The sequence below is a fragment of the Lucilia sericata genome, unplaced genomic scaffold, assembly GCF_015586225.1.
Source record: "Lucilia sericata isolate MDLA Ls3-8-SP2 unplaced genomic scaffold, ASM1558622v1 Contig001678F_arrow, whole genome shotgun sequence".
In the NCBI taxonomy this organism is placed as follows: Eukaryota; Metazoa; Arthropoda; class Insecta; order Diptera; family Calliphoridae; genus Lucilia; species Lucilia sericata.
In genome coordinates this window covers 16,962-35,247 of record NW_023995588.1, presented here as the reverse complement: position 1 = coordinate 35,247, position 18,286 = coordinate 16,962, and the positions used below count along the sequence as shown (strand labels likewise).

Here is an 18,286-nt window from a genome sequence, read left to right as displayed (position 1 = left end):
AACGAACGAACGAAACGAACGAACGAACGAACGAACGAACGAACGAACGAACGAACGAAACGAACTAACGAACGAACGAACGAAACGAACGAAACGAACGAACGAACGAAAGAACGAACGAACGAACGAACGAACGAACGAACGAAACGAACGAAACGAACGAAACGAACGAACGAACGAACGAACGAACGAACTAACTAACTAACTAACTAACTAACAACTAACTAACTAACTAACTAACTAACGTAACTAACTAACTAATACGAACTAAACTAACTAACTAACTAACTCTAACTAACTAAAACTAACTAACGAACTACCTAACTAACTAACTTAACTAACTAATAACTAACTAACTAACTAACTACTAACTAACTAACTAACTAACTAACTAACTAACTAACTAACTAACTAACTAACTAACTAACTAAAACTAAACCTTAACTAACTAACCTAACTAACTAACTAACTAACTAACCTAACTAACTAACTAACTAACTAACTGAAACTAACCTAACTAAACTAACTAACTAACTAACTAACTAACTACTAACTAACTAACTAACTAACTACTAACTAACTAACTAACTAACTAACTAACGAACTAAACTAAACTAACTAACAACTAACTAACTAACTAACTAACTAACTAACTAACTAAAAAACTAACTAACAACTAACTAACTAACTAACTAACTAACTAACTAACTAAATTACGAACTAACTAACGACTAACTAACTAACTAACTAACTAACTAACTAACTAACTAACTAACTAACTAACTAACTAACTAACTAACTAACTAACTGCGAAAAAAAATTATAAAAAAAATATTTAATATAAAAAAAATATTACAATTTTTTCCAAAATATTAATAATGAAAATTACTGCAATTTTGTTAAACATCACCACTGTTCCAAAACTTTCTTTAAATAAAACAAATTTTAAATCAAATATAAAATAGCAACAAAACCAAAACAACAACAAAGCAAATACTCATAAAACAATATTTATTTATAAATCCCCCCACAAAAACATCATGTAATCCTTTTTGAAACTACTGTAAATACAAGATTTAGTTGTAGTTCTTGCTAGATTTACTAACAAAAGTATTAACAATCAAATATAAAACGAATGAATACCAAATTTAAACATTCTTCTCAACAAGAAATAATTTTCAAAATTGTAGCAAAAACAAAATACAGCAACAATAAAAAACTACACTTGAAATGAGCAAAAAAAAGTTTTATTGATGTGTCAGAAATCTGCTAAACATGATGATATAGCTGATTGTTATTGTTGGTATTTTTGCTACAGCTGATACTAAGGATGTTTTTTTTTATTTTTTTTTTTTTTTTTTTTTTTTTGTTGCTGGCTTAAGTTGATAAGAAGAAAAATATGATGATGATGTTGTTGTTAATGCTGTTGATAAAATGAAATATTGCCATAAACTACAATAAGGATTATTAAGTAGAATATCAAAATTTATTTATATGTTCACTCATCATCATCATCATCGTCCTCATCATCTTCTTAAAAGCAAACAATCAAATAACAAGAGCCCGAGCAGCAACAATAACAATAAATTCATCAGTAAAAGATATATATAAAGGGAAGGGGATATTATAAAGATTAAGTTTTACTGCAGCAAAATAATAATAATTTTGATGTCTTATGTGTTTAAGTTTTTGTTTGACTTTTTAGTTCTGAATGATTTCAGTTTTTGATGATTTTTTTTTTTTTGTAGACATTTAATTAAAAGTTATTTTTGTGTAGGTTTCAATATTTTTCTTTTGTTTTAAACTTGATAACTTTTATGTATAGTTTTCTTATTTTTTTTTTTTTTTTTTAATTTAATAAGATTTTTTGCAATTTATATCTCTTATGAAAATATCAATATTTTCTTTGATTTCTAGGGATTTCATAAATAATAAATAAGTTTTTTTTTTTGGCAATAGTTTAAAACAAAATTGAAAAAATATAGAAAGGAAGGAAGTTATCCTAAAACGAACAATGTGTATTAGGGTAGCGCAACAAAAGTTCAAAACTTTGAAAAAAGGTAAGAAAATAAATTTAGTTCAAATTGCAGTTTTTTCAGCCCAGTGAAAATAATACAACTGAATTTCTAATAACTCCTATGTGAATGATTATTTTAACTTTGTTCAACCCTAATTTTTCCTCTTTATATATGTGTGAAATTATCTCTTTTATTCTACACAATTTAGTTGGTTTCGATTCATTTTGTTCTAAATAGTTTTCAGTTTCTGCAATTCCTTAATGCCTTGTGATAAAATTTCTAATTTATCGGTTTTCAAAGAATATTTTTAAAATTCTACTAAATATACGATACAATATATAAATGAAATTGAAAAAAATATAGTTTACCAAATACACCTGAGTATTTGTGGTATTTAGAAAAAAAATTACACTCACTTGCTGGCACTTATTTTTTATAAGTTTAATAATACATAAATTTGTTTTAAATATTAAAAAGAAATTTTTATGTTTTTTCCAAATATTATTTTTGAAAGTTTAAGGAAAATTTTAACTAATACATGTTAGAAGATTATAGGATTATAATACGAAATTTTCAACAAATTGAATCAAATGTATTATGAATTAGTATTAAGGGATGTATTCATTATCACTTACAAATTTTCACACGAAATGTATTTTTACTAAAATGCTTCTAATCCTATGATTAGAAATATAATCTAAAAATGTAATATTTGCTACAAAATCTAAATTTTTTAAAGACAATCATATTTATACCCTACACCTTAAAATATACCAATCGGCTCAGAATCATTTTCTGAGTCGATTTAGCTATGTCCGTCCGTCTGTCCGTCCGTCCATGTAAACCTTGTAATCAAACTACAGGTCGCAATTTTGAAGATAATTCAATGAAATTTGGTACATGATCTTCTATTATCCCAGGGACGAAGCCTATTGAAAATGGTTAAGATCGTTCCATTATTTCACCTAGCCCCCATACAACTGAACCCCCCAATAGGGCTTGTAAACCTTGTAATCAAACTACAAGTCGCAATTTTGGAGATAATTCAATGAAATTTGGCACATGATAGGGCCGAATAGGGCTTTTATGTTCATAATTATGTTTAATATACTCATATTTCGACATTTGGCATATGATCTTTTATGGTACCGTAGACGAAGCCTATTGAAAATGGTTAACATCGGTCCATTATTTCACCTAGCCCCCATACAACTGAACCCCGAATAGGGCTTTTAAACTTTGTAATCAAACTACAGGTCGCAATTTTGGAGATAATTCAATGAAATTTGGCACATGATAGGGCCGAATAGGGCTTTTATGTTCATAATTATGTTTAATATACTCATATTTCGACAAAAAGCTGCAAAAACCAAGTTCTATACAATATTTGATGACCCTCACGAATTCCATAATAATAGGTCCTCATATGAACCTATCCCCTATAAAAAGCCCCCCTCAAAATTTCACTTAAATGTCCACAATTTTATTCAACAATAAACGGCTTAAGTATGTATATCTGAGGCAAGGTGCAATTCAATTTAAATGCTTTATTATGGCAAATAAATCACATTATATTTTTGTCAAAGGTGTAGGGTATTATATGGTCGGCCTCGCCCGACTATAATTTCTTACTTGTTTTTACGATACTCTTATTCGCATTAAAAATCAGTTTTAAACAAAACAAATCTCCTTTTATACCCTACACCACAATAGTGGGAGGGAATTATGCGTTTGTGCTGATGTTTGTAACACCCAAAAAAAGTATACCAATCGGCTCAGAATCACTTTCTGAGTCGATATAACTATGTCCTTCAGTCCGTATGTCTGTCTGAATGTCTGTCTGTCTGTCTGTCTGTCTGTCCATGTAAACCTTGCGAGCACGGTACAGGTCGCAATGGTCATGCCTGACTATATATTCATACTTATTCATTATAAATTTTAAAGTTTTGATTCAGTGAAACAAATTTTCTATTAAAAATCTAATCAAAAATGTTTCTAAAAATCCCAATTTTCACTAGAAATAAAAATTTTCATTAAAAATCAAAACTTTACTATTAATAGTCTTATTAAAAATATATTTTTGTTTAATAAAAATCTATTTTTTTAATAAAATATATTTTTTTCACAAAAATCTACCTTTTTATAAAAGTAACTATTCCAATAGAAAACTCGAAATAAATCTAAAACACTCACGTTATGTTTAAACGTTAGTTTAGTTAGTTTCAGTCAAGCTTTCATAATTTTAAAGTTAAAATTTAAAAGGAAAACTAAACATTTTACTAAAAATTATTACGTATACTTTATTTAAACTAATTAATATTACGTATACGCCTCTAATTACATTAATTGCATATAACTTATACGCCTTATATATATGCATGTAAAATAAGTAATTAATTCAATTATTCAATGAAATATAATAGCAATAGAGTAATAGCATTTCCTTATTTTCATCCAATTAAAACTTTGTACATATTTAGTTATTATTAGTTATAATTAAAACTTTTATATAATTTTTATACAAAAAATTTGTAGAAAAAAATTAAAAAAAAAATTCTTAAAACTAAATTTTTTATGTTACAGAGATGTATGTATGGTTATAAATAGCATTAGAATTAACTAATGCTAACATACTTAAACTAATACAATTAATATCACTCATACGCCTCATACATCAAATACATAATAAATTCAATTATTCAATAAGATTTAAAAATAACATTTTCTTGCTTTGTTTCAATTAACACTTAATTTTGTTTATCTTAAATAATGACAATTTTAAGCTTTTTGCAAAAATACAAATATAAAGTTAAAATTACATTTTCTTAAATTAACATCCATATAGAGAAATCTTATGAAAATCTTATATTATCTAAAGTGTTGAAAATACTTTAGAGAAAACGAAAATAAACTCCTTATAGTATGAGACTTGTGTTAAAGAAGGAAAAACTGAAACATTTTAATTTTTAAACAAAATTGTCTGTCTTTGCTATTTACAAGCATATACATACATACATATCTATATGTATTTTAAGCACATGCCAAAGCATCAAACCATAATAAGCTGACTAGAAATGATGAGCCACATGAAGAAGAAAATGAAGAAGTTTTAGATATACAAGACACTGTGTCTTGGATAAAATGCTCCTACAAAACTAAAGTATATAAGAATAATCTCAGTACCCATACTTTCGAAATGTTTGTGTGGTAAAATATCCATGTCAAGAAATATAAACTACAAGACATCAAACTAACAACATTAAATTAAATTTTCTTTAAATAAGTTTTAAATAAGTACATGATGCTGAATAAGCAAAAGATTTAATACTAATGCTCAAATTCTTGCTCAAAAATATCTATATTAAGGCGCACCTTCCTCAAGAGAAAAAAAATGTTTTCGGCCATTGTATATCAAAGACTCTTCCTCTAACCTTTCAATATCAAAGAAAGTTTGAGAAAACTACATATAAAATATTCTTAGATTTTACAAATAATAAATATTACTCATACGCAATCCATTTCATAAATTCAATATAACGTATACGTCAAATGTGTCAAATAAAAAAGTTATTAAAATTTTATAAAATTTTCCTTTTTCCCACTGATGAGTTATTGTTCTTTTTGCATAAAAAGTATGCTTAATATGATTTCCTTTAATTGGATTTATTAGGAAAATTTATATTTTTAGTTACCACCCTAATCTACACATTACATTACACATCACACCTACAAATAAGTCTACTTAATATCAACCATATAATTTAGTTATATGTTGTTGTATTTTCTTAATACCCACCGAATACAGATGTGGTCACATTTGTTAACTTTAACATTAGTTATGTGGGATCAAACCATTATTTGCTAGAACCTTTAAAATGAAAGACATACACATACAGAAGGACGAACACGCTCACATACATACTTCCTTTAGACTAAACTTTAAACAATAAACCATCTGGTTTACCTTTGTTAACTAAAGACCTCATATAATAACAACAACAACCATAACATTAACATCATTGTTACTGCTGTTGTTGTTCTCATATTAAGTCCTCTGTAACTCATAAACAAAGGTGTCTTCAACAAAAAAAAAGAACCGAAAAAATTCCATTTTACTTATTTTTCTTTATCAAATCACATATGGTCACGTAGATGGAAGCTTAAATAAATGCGTGGGAATTTATAAATAATGGACAAAAGTGTGAGACTAAACAAAGGAGCGATATGAAAAGAAAAGAACATATGGAAGAACCCACTTCATTATGACAGAGATTTAGCAGTACTGTTTGTGGTTAAGTATAACAAATGGTATGCTAATTTACAGTTGAAAAATTTATGGTTTATACACACATAGATGTAATAATATGAGCTTGGAGTAGAGAGGAGCCAAGTAAGATTTCTTAAATTCTAAAATGAGTTGTAAAATTGTTAATTTCTTAAAAATTTTAAAACATTCACTGCCTTACGTTATTCATAAAAATTTATCAAAAGTTTATAGAACAAAATTAGTATGAAAATTTTTCTTATAAACTTTTGATAAATTGTTGTGAAGTTTTTTAGTTTATGCAGAATATCATCATGTTATTCCTGAGGGAACCTTGTATGGGACATAGGGTCAAATGAAGTCCGATCATTATGAAAATATCATTAAGACTTATATAAAACTAAGTTTTGCCAATTTTTGAAGTAATACCAGAACATTTAACATATTTATGAGCCCCACACAACCCCCTATTCGGGGCTACGAGTATGTGCTAAATTTTATCAAATTATCTTGAAAATTGCGACCTGTAGCGTGCCCACAAGGTTTACATGGACACACAGATGGACAGACAAAAAAACGGACGGACAGACGGATATAGCTAAATTAACTCAGACAGTGATTCTTAGCCGATTGGTATACTTTAAGGTAGGCGTAGGACCAATATTTTTGGGTGTTACAAATATCAGCAAACAAACGCATAATACCCTGCCCACTATAGTGGTGTAGGGTAAAATAAATACCCGAATTTACTACTATTTTTCATTCGCCCTCACATCGCTTTTCATTTGATATGTTTCAAATTATTTATCAAAAAAAATTATAATATTTTATCCCTTTGACATGTATGTGAGGTCGTATGGTGCGTATGAGTAATAGTATTTGAATTACATAAAGTATACACAGCGCAGACGATTTAGCGATGTCCGTCTATCTGTGCGTAAGTTTGTTGAAAGCAATTTTCTGAATATCTCAGATATCTAGGCTTTCAAAAATCAGCAAAATTGATTCAAAGTTTTTTAGTTGACCTTAGAGGTGCCTTATAAGGCACTATGGGAAAATGATAGAATGTGAATAAAACGTTGAAAGAGTATGTCACTTTTCGCCGAAGTATTATTTTGGTTATAACCCTACTCTACATAAGACTCCAACAACTTTAAACTAAATTTTCGAATCTAACTTTAAACCAATTTCTTTTCACTTACCTTGTACTAAATATCGGGTCCTTTCAATGTGTGTCGTTAATCCAAAAATAAACAGCATTGTCAAATATTCCAGCAACATTTCATGTGAATATTTTCACACAAAAACAAAACGAATAAATTATAGAAAATTTATTACGAACAACTACTGCATACAACATATATGTAACAAAAAAATATATACAATTACAAATTGCACTTGTGTATGTTAATATGAATGTATAAGATTTTTAAAGAGCTGCTCACTCTCACGTTTATAATTCACTTTATTTTATACGGGTGAACTACAATGACAACGACATTGACATCGTTTGTATAATTAACATTACGAGTGATGGTGATGATGTTGTTGTTGTTGACAACGAGCTAGTACTCACTCATACACTTTCAGTTAAGAGCAGCAGTTGTTTAAAAACAAAATGGTAACGGAAACAGGAAACAGGACACACAAACTCTAGCACACTTGCTTAATAAACACTTTTGTTATAATTTTTGTTGTTATTATTATTTAAATTTCTTTGAGATTTTGTTTTTCTTCATAAAATTACAATTTGTTGCCGTATACAATTTATATAAAAATTTGTATGAAAAAAAGGAAAATCTTTCAATCTGATTAGATTTGTTTCGGTGTATAATAAACAGATACTTCGCTTACGTTTTAGGAAGAAGGAAGTAACTGGCAACTGTTTATTTTTGTATTTTTATTTTTCTTCTTAACGCACACCCACTCACACTTTCACTTAATTATTCAAATTAAATGTGGCATCTAGCGCCTAAAAGACTGCTAGGAAAAATTTTTCTTATCTTCTTATTTACTTTATATTTATTTTGTTTATCTTTTACTTTTTTTAAATTTGAGTTTTTTTTCTTTTTTTTTATTTGTTTCTTTTGTCTCCTTGTAACTCACACTTCAATTAAAACAATTAAATTATGCTTCAGAGTCGAGTAGCAGCAACAACAACCGCCGACATTTGAGATAATTATCCATGAAATACAAAAATTTCGTTTCTCAATGACAGCGAAGTTTCAAGAGAATTTTCATTTTTTTCAATTTTCTTCTTTCTTTTCTTGTTATTATATACTTTTATCATAAATAATATCTTTTTCTTAGTATTGGAATTTTTTTAGATATTTTTTTGCATTTTCTATTTAATTTGATTGTTTACAATTCCCCTGGTTTTATAAAACTTTTTCCTATCAATACTTTGTCAACTTTTTTTATTTTGTATAAATTAGAATTCAATATTAATTCCTCCTTAAAATAAAAAACACTGGGGGCGGAAAGTAATTGTAACAGGAGGGGGAGGATTTTAAAGTTTATGTCTAAAATAACACCTTTTGAAAAAAGTTTTATTATTTAACAAACAATTTTACAAATACAAAATGGAATTAAGTAACTTGTTTTTTTACGGAAATTGTTGTTGTCTTGGCAAGATTGATGATAATAATGTTGTTGCTGTGGTTTCTGCTGATGATGATGGGAATTGTAAAATTTTAAACACTTGTTCATGCTGAATCATGTTTTCTTTTACACCACAAAAAAAAACACACACACAAACTTAATATTATAATTTTCTTTTAAATCTCATTTAGAATACATTAGCGGTTTATTTATTATACAATAAAAACCATTTTTTTTAAATCACTTTTTATACACCTTATTTTAATTTATTTAAATAACGTAACATTACATACACTACGTCATAATGTTGCAACATTAACGTCTACCAACAGCCACTACAACAAAATATGTTGCTATTTTTTTTCATATTTCGCCTAAAAGTACACAGTGTTATGTATTTCTTGTAACTGGGCCACACTACGTTGCCTTATCCGAACGTTTCTTTTTTATGTGTATAGGAACAACAACACAAATAGGAGTTTGAAAATTTCTTACTACCGTTTCTTCGACCGCTTAATAAAAATTTCAATGACCTATTGTAAGCACGTATATTTATCAACTAAATGTCGTTTGGCATGTGAAAAGGATTTGTATGTTGTCTAAGGACTATTGTTTAACAACTTCACTTAAAGCGCAGGTTCGTTTTAATGCAGGAGTGTCTCAACTTCTAGGAGAGTATATAGTAGTATTACTGTACTAGGTCATATACAATGTTGATAAACAATGTTGTGAAACTTTATAACGGCTGAAGACACAATACAAAGAAATGTAAGCTACTTGTTGGTAAACCACAAAATGTTGTTGGTCAGAAACTAGTCTATAGTCTAGTCTATAGTCTAGTAGTCTAGTCTAGTATAGTCTAGTCTATAGTCTAGTCTATAGTCTAGTCTATAGTCTAGTCTATAGTCTAGTCTATAGTCTAGTCTATAGTCTAGTCTATAGTCTAGTCTATAGTCTAGTCTATAGTCTAGTCTATAGTCTAGTCTATAGTCTAGTCTATAGTCTAGTCTATAGTCTAGTCTATAGTCTAGTCTATAGTCTAGTCTATAGTCTAGTCTATAGTCTAGTCTATAGTCTAGTCTATAGTCTAGTCTATAGTCTAGTCTAGTCTAGTCTATAGTCTAGTCTATAGTCTAGTCTATAGTCTAGTCTATAGTCTAGTCTATAGTCTAGTCTATAGTCTAGTCTATAGTCTAGTCTATAGTCTATAGTCTAGTCTATAGTCTAGTCTATAGTCTAGTCTATAGTCTAGTCTATAGTCTAGTCTATAGTCTAGTCTATAGTCTAGTCTATAGTCTAGTCTATAGTCTAGTCTATAGTCTAGTCTATAGTCTAGTCTATAGTCTAGTCTATAGTCTAGTCTATAGTCTAGTCTATAGTCTAGTAGTCTAGTCTCTAGTCTAGTCTATAGTCTAGTCTATAGTCTAGTCTATAGTCTAGGTCTATAGTCTAGTCTGTAGTCTAGTCTATAGTCTAGTCTGTAGTCTAGTCTATAGTCTAGTCTATAGTCTAGTCTATAGTCTAGTCAATAGTCTAGTCTATAGTCTAGTTATAGTCTAGTCTATAGTCTAGCTATAGTTTAGTCTATAGTCTAGTCTATAGTCTAGTCTATAGTCTAGTCTATAGTCTAGTCTATAGTTAGTCTATAGTCTAGTCTATAGTCTAGTCTATAGTCTAGTCTATAGTCTAGTCTATAGTCTAGTCTATAGTCTAGTCTATAGTCTAGTCTATAGTCTAGTCTATAGTCTAGTCTATAGTCTAGTCTATAATCTAGTCTATAGTCTCGCCCTATAATTGATGTGTAGTTAATCATAATAAAATCTTAATCATAATAAATTTAATAATATCCTTTAAAAATTCAAGAAATGCAATTTTTATATTAAGTGTTTGTAAATCGTATATATGTTATCTCTATAAAAGTATTAAAAATTATTTAGAAGCATATTTTGAACACCCCAAAAACGTTAAACAAACAGGGAAACAGAAAAAACATTTGCGTTATTGGTCTCATTTTTAACTCATCAGCCTGAAAGTTAGACATTTATAACACCTGTCACATTTTGTCATTGTATTTACTTTCCTAACCACACTTTTTGTTTTGGTTTTGTAAGTTTGTGGTTTTAATTTATTAAAAATTCTTTGCTTTCTTAAGACCCGCTGCTTAACAATAAAAGGAAAAAAGATTAATTATAAATAAATTCCAACCATACCTCAATTAATATACATAACTTAAATTATGTTTTTTATGTATAAGTATTTAAATATGTATATTATTTATAAAAACACACACAACAAATACACAGGAACTCAATTACTTCCTTTAAAAATACTCCTCCTCAAAAGTATATTTTTCTTTTAAAAATGTAAATACCATTTGGTGTCAATAATATTAAAGTATAAAATTGATTAGAATTTTATTGGCATCCATATAAATATATACACACAAACACAATAATTCCACTCAATAATATAAGCCATAAGCAAACACACAAACATATATACTCACACACAATCATACATACATAATATAAAGGTAAATGGAAAGAGAAAAATCAAAATTCAAATATATTCAACTTTACACACAAACCTACTTGCTGAACAAACTGTCGCTATATATGAATACACTAATACATTCAGAGACTCCTAAACTTGGGCATAATTTTAACAAACACATTTGCTCATACAACTTAAGCATTAAATGACAACAATTCAAAGTCTGTTTTAAGACTTTTAAACTGAAAAGGTACTGACTTCTACTTCAATTTATTCAATTCAATTGAAGTTCTGGTTTTGTTGGTTGCTTGGTTAGTTAATAGGACAGTTGACTGTTGTTGCTGTTGTCATCATTATTGTTCCGTTCAGTTGAGTTTTGTAGACTCCAAAAATTTTGGTCCTTCAGTCTCTCTATCCTCTTTCACATTATTGTTGTGGAAATGTTATTGCTTTTGTTGTAGTTGCTAACACTTTACTAAATGCTTTTTTCATCTTTATCTACTTCAACAATCTTCTTATCAATTTTGTATGCAAACAATGTCCAAATTGAAGTGGCAAACAATGCAAAATTCAAACATACTCTAACACACTACTACCAGACTCTCTATCTCTAACATAATCATTGACATCATCATTATTATCATTATCAGCTGGATAATTTGTTTGCAGTAAAACAATGTATTAGTCGATTGCTTAGGTATATTGGAGCTAAGTGCTTGTTTGTGTAGATGAGTACGTTTTATTGTGGTAGAAATCAAACTGGTTTTTATTTCAGATATACGAGATAAGCACAGTGGAGCTAAATGAATCAAAATCACTAAAAGTATTATTTATAAACATTTATTAAAATTCATAAAGTCTAGTCCATAGTCTAGTCTATAGTCTAGTCTATAGTCTAGTCTATAGTCTAGTCTATAGTCTAGTCTATAGTCTAGTCTATAGTCTAGTCTATAGTCTAGTCTATAGTCTAGTCTATAGTCTAGTCTATAGTCTAGTCTATAGTCTAGTCTATAGTCTAGTCTATAGTCTAGTCTATAGTCTAGTCTATAGTCTAGTCTATAGTCTAGTCTATAGTCTAGTCTATAGTCTAGTCTATAGTCTAGTCTATAGTCTAGTCTATAGTCTAGTCTATAGTCTAGTCTATAGTCTAGTCTATAGTCTAGTCTAGCACAGTGGAGCTAAATGAATCAAAATCACTAAAAGTATTATTTATAAACATTTATTAAAATTCATAAAGTCTAGTCCATAGTCTAGTCTATAGTCTAGTCTATAGTCTAGTCTATAGTCTAGTCTATAGTCTAGTCTATAGTCTAGTCTATAGTCTAGTCTATAGTCAAGTCTATAGTCAAGTCTATAGTCTAGTCTATAGTCTAGTCTATAGTCTAGTCTAAGCTAGTCTATAGTCTAGTCTATAGTCCTAGTCTAGTCTAGTCTATATTCCTATCTAGTCTAGTCTATAGTCTAGTCTATAGTCCTAGTCTATAGTCTAGTCTATAGTCGAGGTCTATAGTGCTAGGTCTATAGTCTATCTATAGTCTAGTCTATAGTCTAGTCTATAGTCTAGTCTATAGTCTAGTCTATAGTCGAGTCTATAGTCTAGTCTATGTCCTAGTCTATAGTCTAGTCTTAGCTAGTCTATGTCTAGTCGCATAGTCTAGTCTATAGTCTAGTCTATAGTCTAGTCTATAAGTCTAGTCTATTAGTCTAGTCTAAGTCTATAGTCTAGTCTATAGTCTAGTCCTATAGTCTAGTCTATAGTCTAGTCTATAGTCTAGTCTATAGTCCTGTCTATAGTCAGTCTATAGTCTAGTCTATAGTCTAGTCTATAGTCTAGTCTAGTCTAGTCTATAGTCTAGTCTATAGTCTAGTCTATAGTCTAGTCTATAGTCTAGTCTATAGTCTAGTCTATAGTCTAGTCTATAGTCTAGTCTATAGTCTAGTCTATAGTCTAGTCATAGTCTAGTCTATAGTCTAGTCTATAGTCTAGTCTATAGTCTAGTCTATAGTCTAGTCTATAGTCTAGTCTATAGTCTAGTCTATAGTCTAGTCTATAGTCTAGTCTATAGTCTAGTCTATAGTCTAGTCTATAGTCTAGTCTATAGTCTAGTCTATAGTCTAGTCTAGTCTAGTCTATAGTCTAGTCTATAGTCTAGTCTATAGTCTAGTCTATAGTCTAGTCTATAATCTAGTCTATAATCTAGTCTATAGTCTAGTCTATAGTCTAGTCTATAGTCTAGTCTATAGTCTAGTCTATAGTCTAGTCTATAGTCTAGTCTATAGTCTAGTCTATAGTCTAGTCTATAGTCTAGTCTATAGTCTAGTCTATAGTCTAGTCTATAGTCTAGTCTATAGTCTAGTCTATAGTCTAGTCTATAGTCTAGTCTATAGTCTAGTCTATAGTCTAGTCTATAGTCTAGTCTATAGTCTAGTCTATAGTCTAGTCTATAGTCTAGTCTATAGTCTAGTCTATAGTCTAGTCTATAGTCTAGTCTATAGTCTAGTCTATAGTCTAGTCTATAGTCTAGTCTATAGTCTAGTCTATAGTCTAGTCTATAGTCTAGTCTATAGTCTAGTCTATAGTCTAGTCTATAGTCTAGTCTATAGTCTAGTCTATAGTCTAGTCTATAGTCTAGTCTATAGTCTAGTCTATAGTCTAGTCTATAGTCTAGTCTATAGTCTAGTCTATAGTCTAGTCTATAGTCTAGTCTATAGTCTAGTCTATATCTAGTCTATAGTCTAGTCTATAGTCTAGTCTATAGTCTAGTCTATAGTCTAGTCTATAGTCTAGTCTATAGTCTAGTCTATAGTCTAGTCTATAGTCTAGTCTATAGTCTAGTCTATAGTCTTGTCTAGTCTATAGTCTAGTCTAGTCTATAGTCTAGTCTAGTCTATAGTCTAGTTTATAGTCTAGTAAATGTTCCAGTCTATAGTCTAGTCTACAGTCTATTCTAGTCTATAGTCTAGTCTACAGTCTAGTCTAGCCCATAGTCTAGTACATTGTGTAGTCTATAGTGTATTCTATATTCTAGTCCATAGTCTAGTCTATATTATAGTATATAGTCTAGTCTAATCTAATACATATTTTAGTCTAGTTTATAGTCTACTCTATGGTCTCTTCTATAGTCTAGTGTATGGTCTAGTCTATAGTCTTGTTAATGGTCTAGTCTAGCCCATAATCTAGTCCATAGTCTAGTCTATAGTCTATAATCTAGTCCATAGTCTAGTCTATAGCGTAGTATAGTCTATAGTTCAGTGTATAGTCTTGTCTATACTCTACAGTCTGGTCTATAATCAATAGTTAATTCAAACATTTATTTTTCATAAAAATTTTGAATAAATTTTCTGTTTCCTAACCTCTAATATCATCACCACTGTTCGCACATAATATTGCCAAACTTCTAACAAAGGACATCTATACAATGAATACGAGTATGATCGAAAATTCTTATAAAATATGCATTAAATGTCGTAGACAAAATTTGTAAACGACCAATTGCTTGAAATACCAATACATTTACAAAAACACACAATATATATGCACAAAAGTCAATACCGACAATGCGAAAGCTATTAGAAATATGTGCTGGAGAAAATCACAAGTAATGAATGTATAGAATCATTGAGGTTTTTCATAATTCAACACTTTTCTGAACATGTTTTTGTCTGTGTAATCAATAAATGAAAGTTTGGCAAAAAACACAATCTAACCTAAAATGAAAAGAAAATTGCCATGAACACAATCTTCTTCTCGACTGAGTACTTTTATAAATTTGCTGCAATTACCCAAATCTAATACTATAACTATCTGTCTACTATATTTCTTTGTTTTCCTTCTAATTGTGTACTTATTTTTGTTGCTGCTGCTTGCATAAATTTTCCTTATATAATAATTTTATCATAAATGATAAATCAAAAGAAACTTTCAAAATCAATAGTTTGTTCATAATTGAATTAATGCAACAAAAAAGGAAGAAGAAATAAAATGACATAGACCTTTTTTGGGAAACAAGATTTTCTGCTGGTCTTTTGAATAAATTTAAAATAAAGAGAATAAATTTTGGATTGTTGCATATAATTTAAACAATATTGTGGTAATGTTGATGTGGGGTAAGTTAATAGAAATAATTAAAAATTTTTAGAAAAAAACGTAGAAAAATAAATAAATTTTATATTTTTAAGTTGTGTTATTATGTTTGCAAATAAAAAATAATGCAATTCAAAGAAAACTTAATCATATCTTAAAATTTTGTAGAGATAACATAATGATCATGAAATATTTTTAAGAAAATATAATTTTCTAAATTTCCAAAAAAAAACCTAATGATAATCATATTTTCTAATATGATCATCATATTTTCTTAAAAGAAAACTTAATGATCATAAAACTTTTCGAAGAAAACTATTTTAATATTTTCTTAAGAACACACAAAGATCGTATTTTCTAAAAAAAAAAATTATGATCATACAATTTTTCCAATAATTGAACTATCTTGAAATTTTCATAAGAAGAAGACAAAAACTGAAACAGAAACTTCTCTGAAGTTAGTTAGTTAGTTAGTTAGTTAGTCAGTTAGTTAGTTAGTTAGTTAGTTAGTTAGTTCGTTAGTTAGTTAGTTAGTTAGTTAGTTATTAGTTAGTTAGTTAGTTAGTTAGTTAGTTAGTTAGTTAGTTAGTTAGTTAGTTAGTTATTAGTTAGTTAGTTAGTTAGTTAGTTCGTTAGTTAGTTAGTTAGTTAGTAGTAGTTAGTTAGTTAGTTAGTCGTTAGTTCGGTCGTCGTTCGTTCGTTCGTTCGTTAGTTCGTTCGTTCGTAGTCGTTCGTTCGTTCGTTCGTTATCGTTCGTTCGTTCGTTCGTTCTTCGTTCGTTCGTTCGTTCGTTCGTTTCGTTCGTTCGTTCGTTCGTTCGTTCGTTCGTTCGTTCGTTCGTTCGTTCGTTCGTTCGTTCGTTCGTTCTTCTTGTTGTTTCGTTCGTTCTTTTCGTTCTTCGTTCGTTCGTTCGTTCTTTTCGTTTCGTTCTCGTTCGTTCGTTGTTCGTTCGTTCGTTCGTTCGTTCGTTGTTCGTTTCGTTCGTTCGTTCGTTCTTGTTCGTTTCGTTCGTTCATTCTTTCGTTCGTTGTTCGTTCGTTCTTCGTTCGTTCGTTCGTTCGTTCGTTCGTTCGTTCGTTTCGTTCGTTCGTTTCGTTCGTTCGTTCGTTCGTTCGTTCGTTCGTTCGTTCGTTCGTTCGTTTCGTTCGTTCGTTCTTCGTTCGTTCGTTCGTTCGTTCGTTCGTTCGTTCTTCGTTCGTTTCGTTCGTTCGTTCGTTCGTTCGTTTCGTTCGTTCGTTCGTTCGTTCGTTTCGTTCTTCGTTCGTTCTGTTTTTCGTTCGTTCGTTCGTTCGTTCGTTCGTTCGTTCGTTCGTTTCGTTCGTTCGTTCGTTCGTTCGTTCGTTTTCGTTTTCGTTGTTCGTTCGTTCGTTCGTTCGTTCGTTGTTCGTTCGTTCGTTCGTTTCGTTCGTTCGTTGTCGTTCGTTCGTTGTTCGTTCGTTCGTTCGTTCGTTCGTTCGTTCGTTCGTTCGTTCGTTTCGTTGTTCGTTCGTTCTTTCGTTCGTTCGTTCGTTCGTTTGTTCGTTCGTTCGTTTTCGTTCGTTCGTTCGTTCGTTCGTCTTCGTTCGTTCGTTTCGTTCGTTTCGTTTCGTTCTTCGTTCGTTCGTTCGTTCGTCGTTCGTTCGTTCGTTTCGTTCGTTCGTTCGTTGTTTCGTTTCGTTCTTCGTTCGTTCGTTCGTTCGTTCGTTCGTTCGTTCGTTCGTTTCGTTCTTTCGTCGTTCGTTTCGTTCGTTCGTTCGTTCGTTCGTTCGTTCGTTCGTTCGTTCGTTCGTTCGTTCGTTCGTTCGTTCGTTCGTTCGTTCTTCGTTCGTTCTTGTTCGTTCGTTCGTTCGTTCGTTCGTTCGTTCGTTCGTTCGTTTCGTTCGTTCGTTCGTTCGTTCTTCGTTCGTTGTTCGTTTCGTTTCGTTCGTTCGCGTTTCGTTCGTTCGTTCGTTCGTTCGTTAGTTTCGTTCGTTCGTTCTTTCGTTCTTCGTTCGTTCGTTCGTTCTTCGTTCGTTCGTTCGTTGTTCGTTCGTTCGTTCGTTCTTTCGTTCGTTCTTTCGTTCGTTCGTTCTTCGTTCGTTCGTTCTTCGTTCGTTCGTTCGTTCGTTCGTTCGTTCTTCGTTCGTTCGTTCGTTCATTTCTTCGTTTCGTTCGTTTCGTTCGTTCGTTCGTTTCGTTCGTTCTTCGTTCTTCGTTACGTTCGTTCGTTGTTCGTTCGTTCGTTCGTTTGTTCGTTCGTTCGTTCGTTCGTTCGTTCGTTTTCGTGTTCGTTCGTTCGTTCGTTCGTTGTTGTTCGTTCGTTTATGCCTCTGCTGTTCGTTGGATCCTAATGCATTCCTTTGTTGTTCCCCTTTCAACACTACCATTTCCTCATCCACCTTGTCCTTTTAGCCCCAACCCCGTCTTCCCTCTTTACCCCCAATTTTCCTTTATAAATACTCTGCTTATCTTCATATGATTGTGTTGCTGTGAAGAGAATTTGCCGCAATCATAAATGAGTTTCTAAGCAATTATTTCAAAGAATTGATACTGCGCTTACAGGAAACTTTAGAACCCTTTTCTATGTATTCTATAACTTTCTAATAAATGTTTTACATATCATCATATGTTTACAGCCTATTGACGAGACATTTGCATACATAAATATAAAATGAACAGACAGACATAGGAATAAAACTATAATCACAAATTTCAAAGCTGTTTTCTTCCCCTTTTTGGCAAAACGGAAAAAAGGGTCCTTTTGAGGCTTTCGCAACTATGCTTATCAAGGCGATATGTATGTATATGGTTGTTTTTATGGCTTTTAGAGTGGAATTATATGAAAAAGTGGTTATAAAAGGGAGAGAA

General features: G+C 30.4%; 1 protein-coding gene across 2 annotated transcripts in view; it reads right to left on the bottom strand.

The window, feature by feature from the left end:
• LOC119612391 (lachesin) overlaps positions 1 to 18,286 on the bottom strand; it is a 49,581-nt gene that overhangs the window by 16,340 nt on the left and 14,955 nt on the right. Inside the window, exon 1 of one of the 2 annotated variants that reach the window (XM_037968195.1) lies at positions 7,485 to 9,427. The exons of the other annotated variant lie outside the window; for it this stretch is intronic. Coding sequence (XP_037824123.1) covers positions 7,485 to 7,563 — 79 coding nt within the window. The 5' untranslated portion in view covers positions 7,564 to 9,427. Of the gene's footprint in view, positions 1 to 7,484; positions 9,428 to 18,286 lie in introns of those variants that run through there. 2 annotated transcript variants of the gene reach the window in all.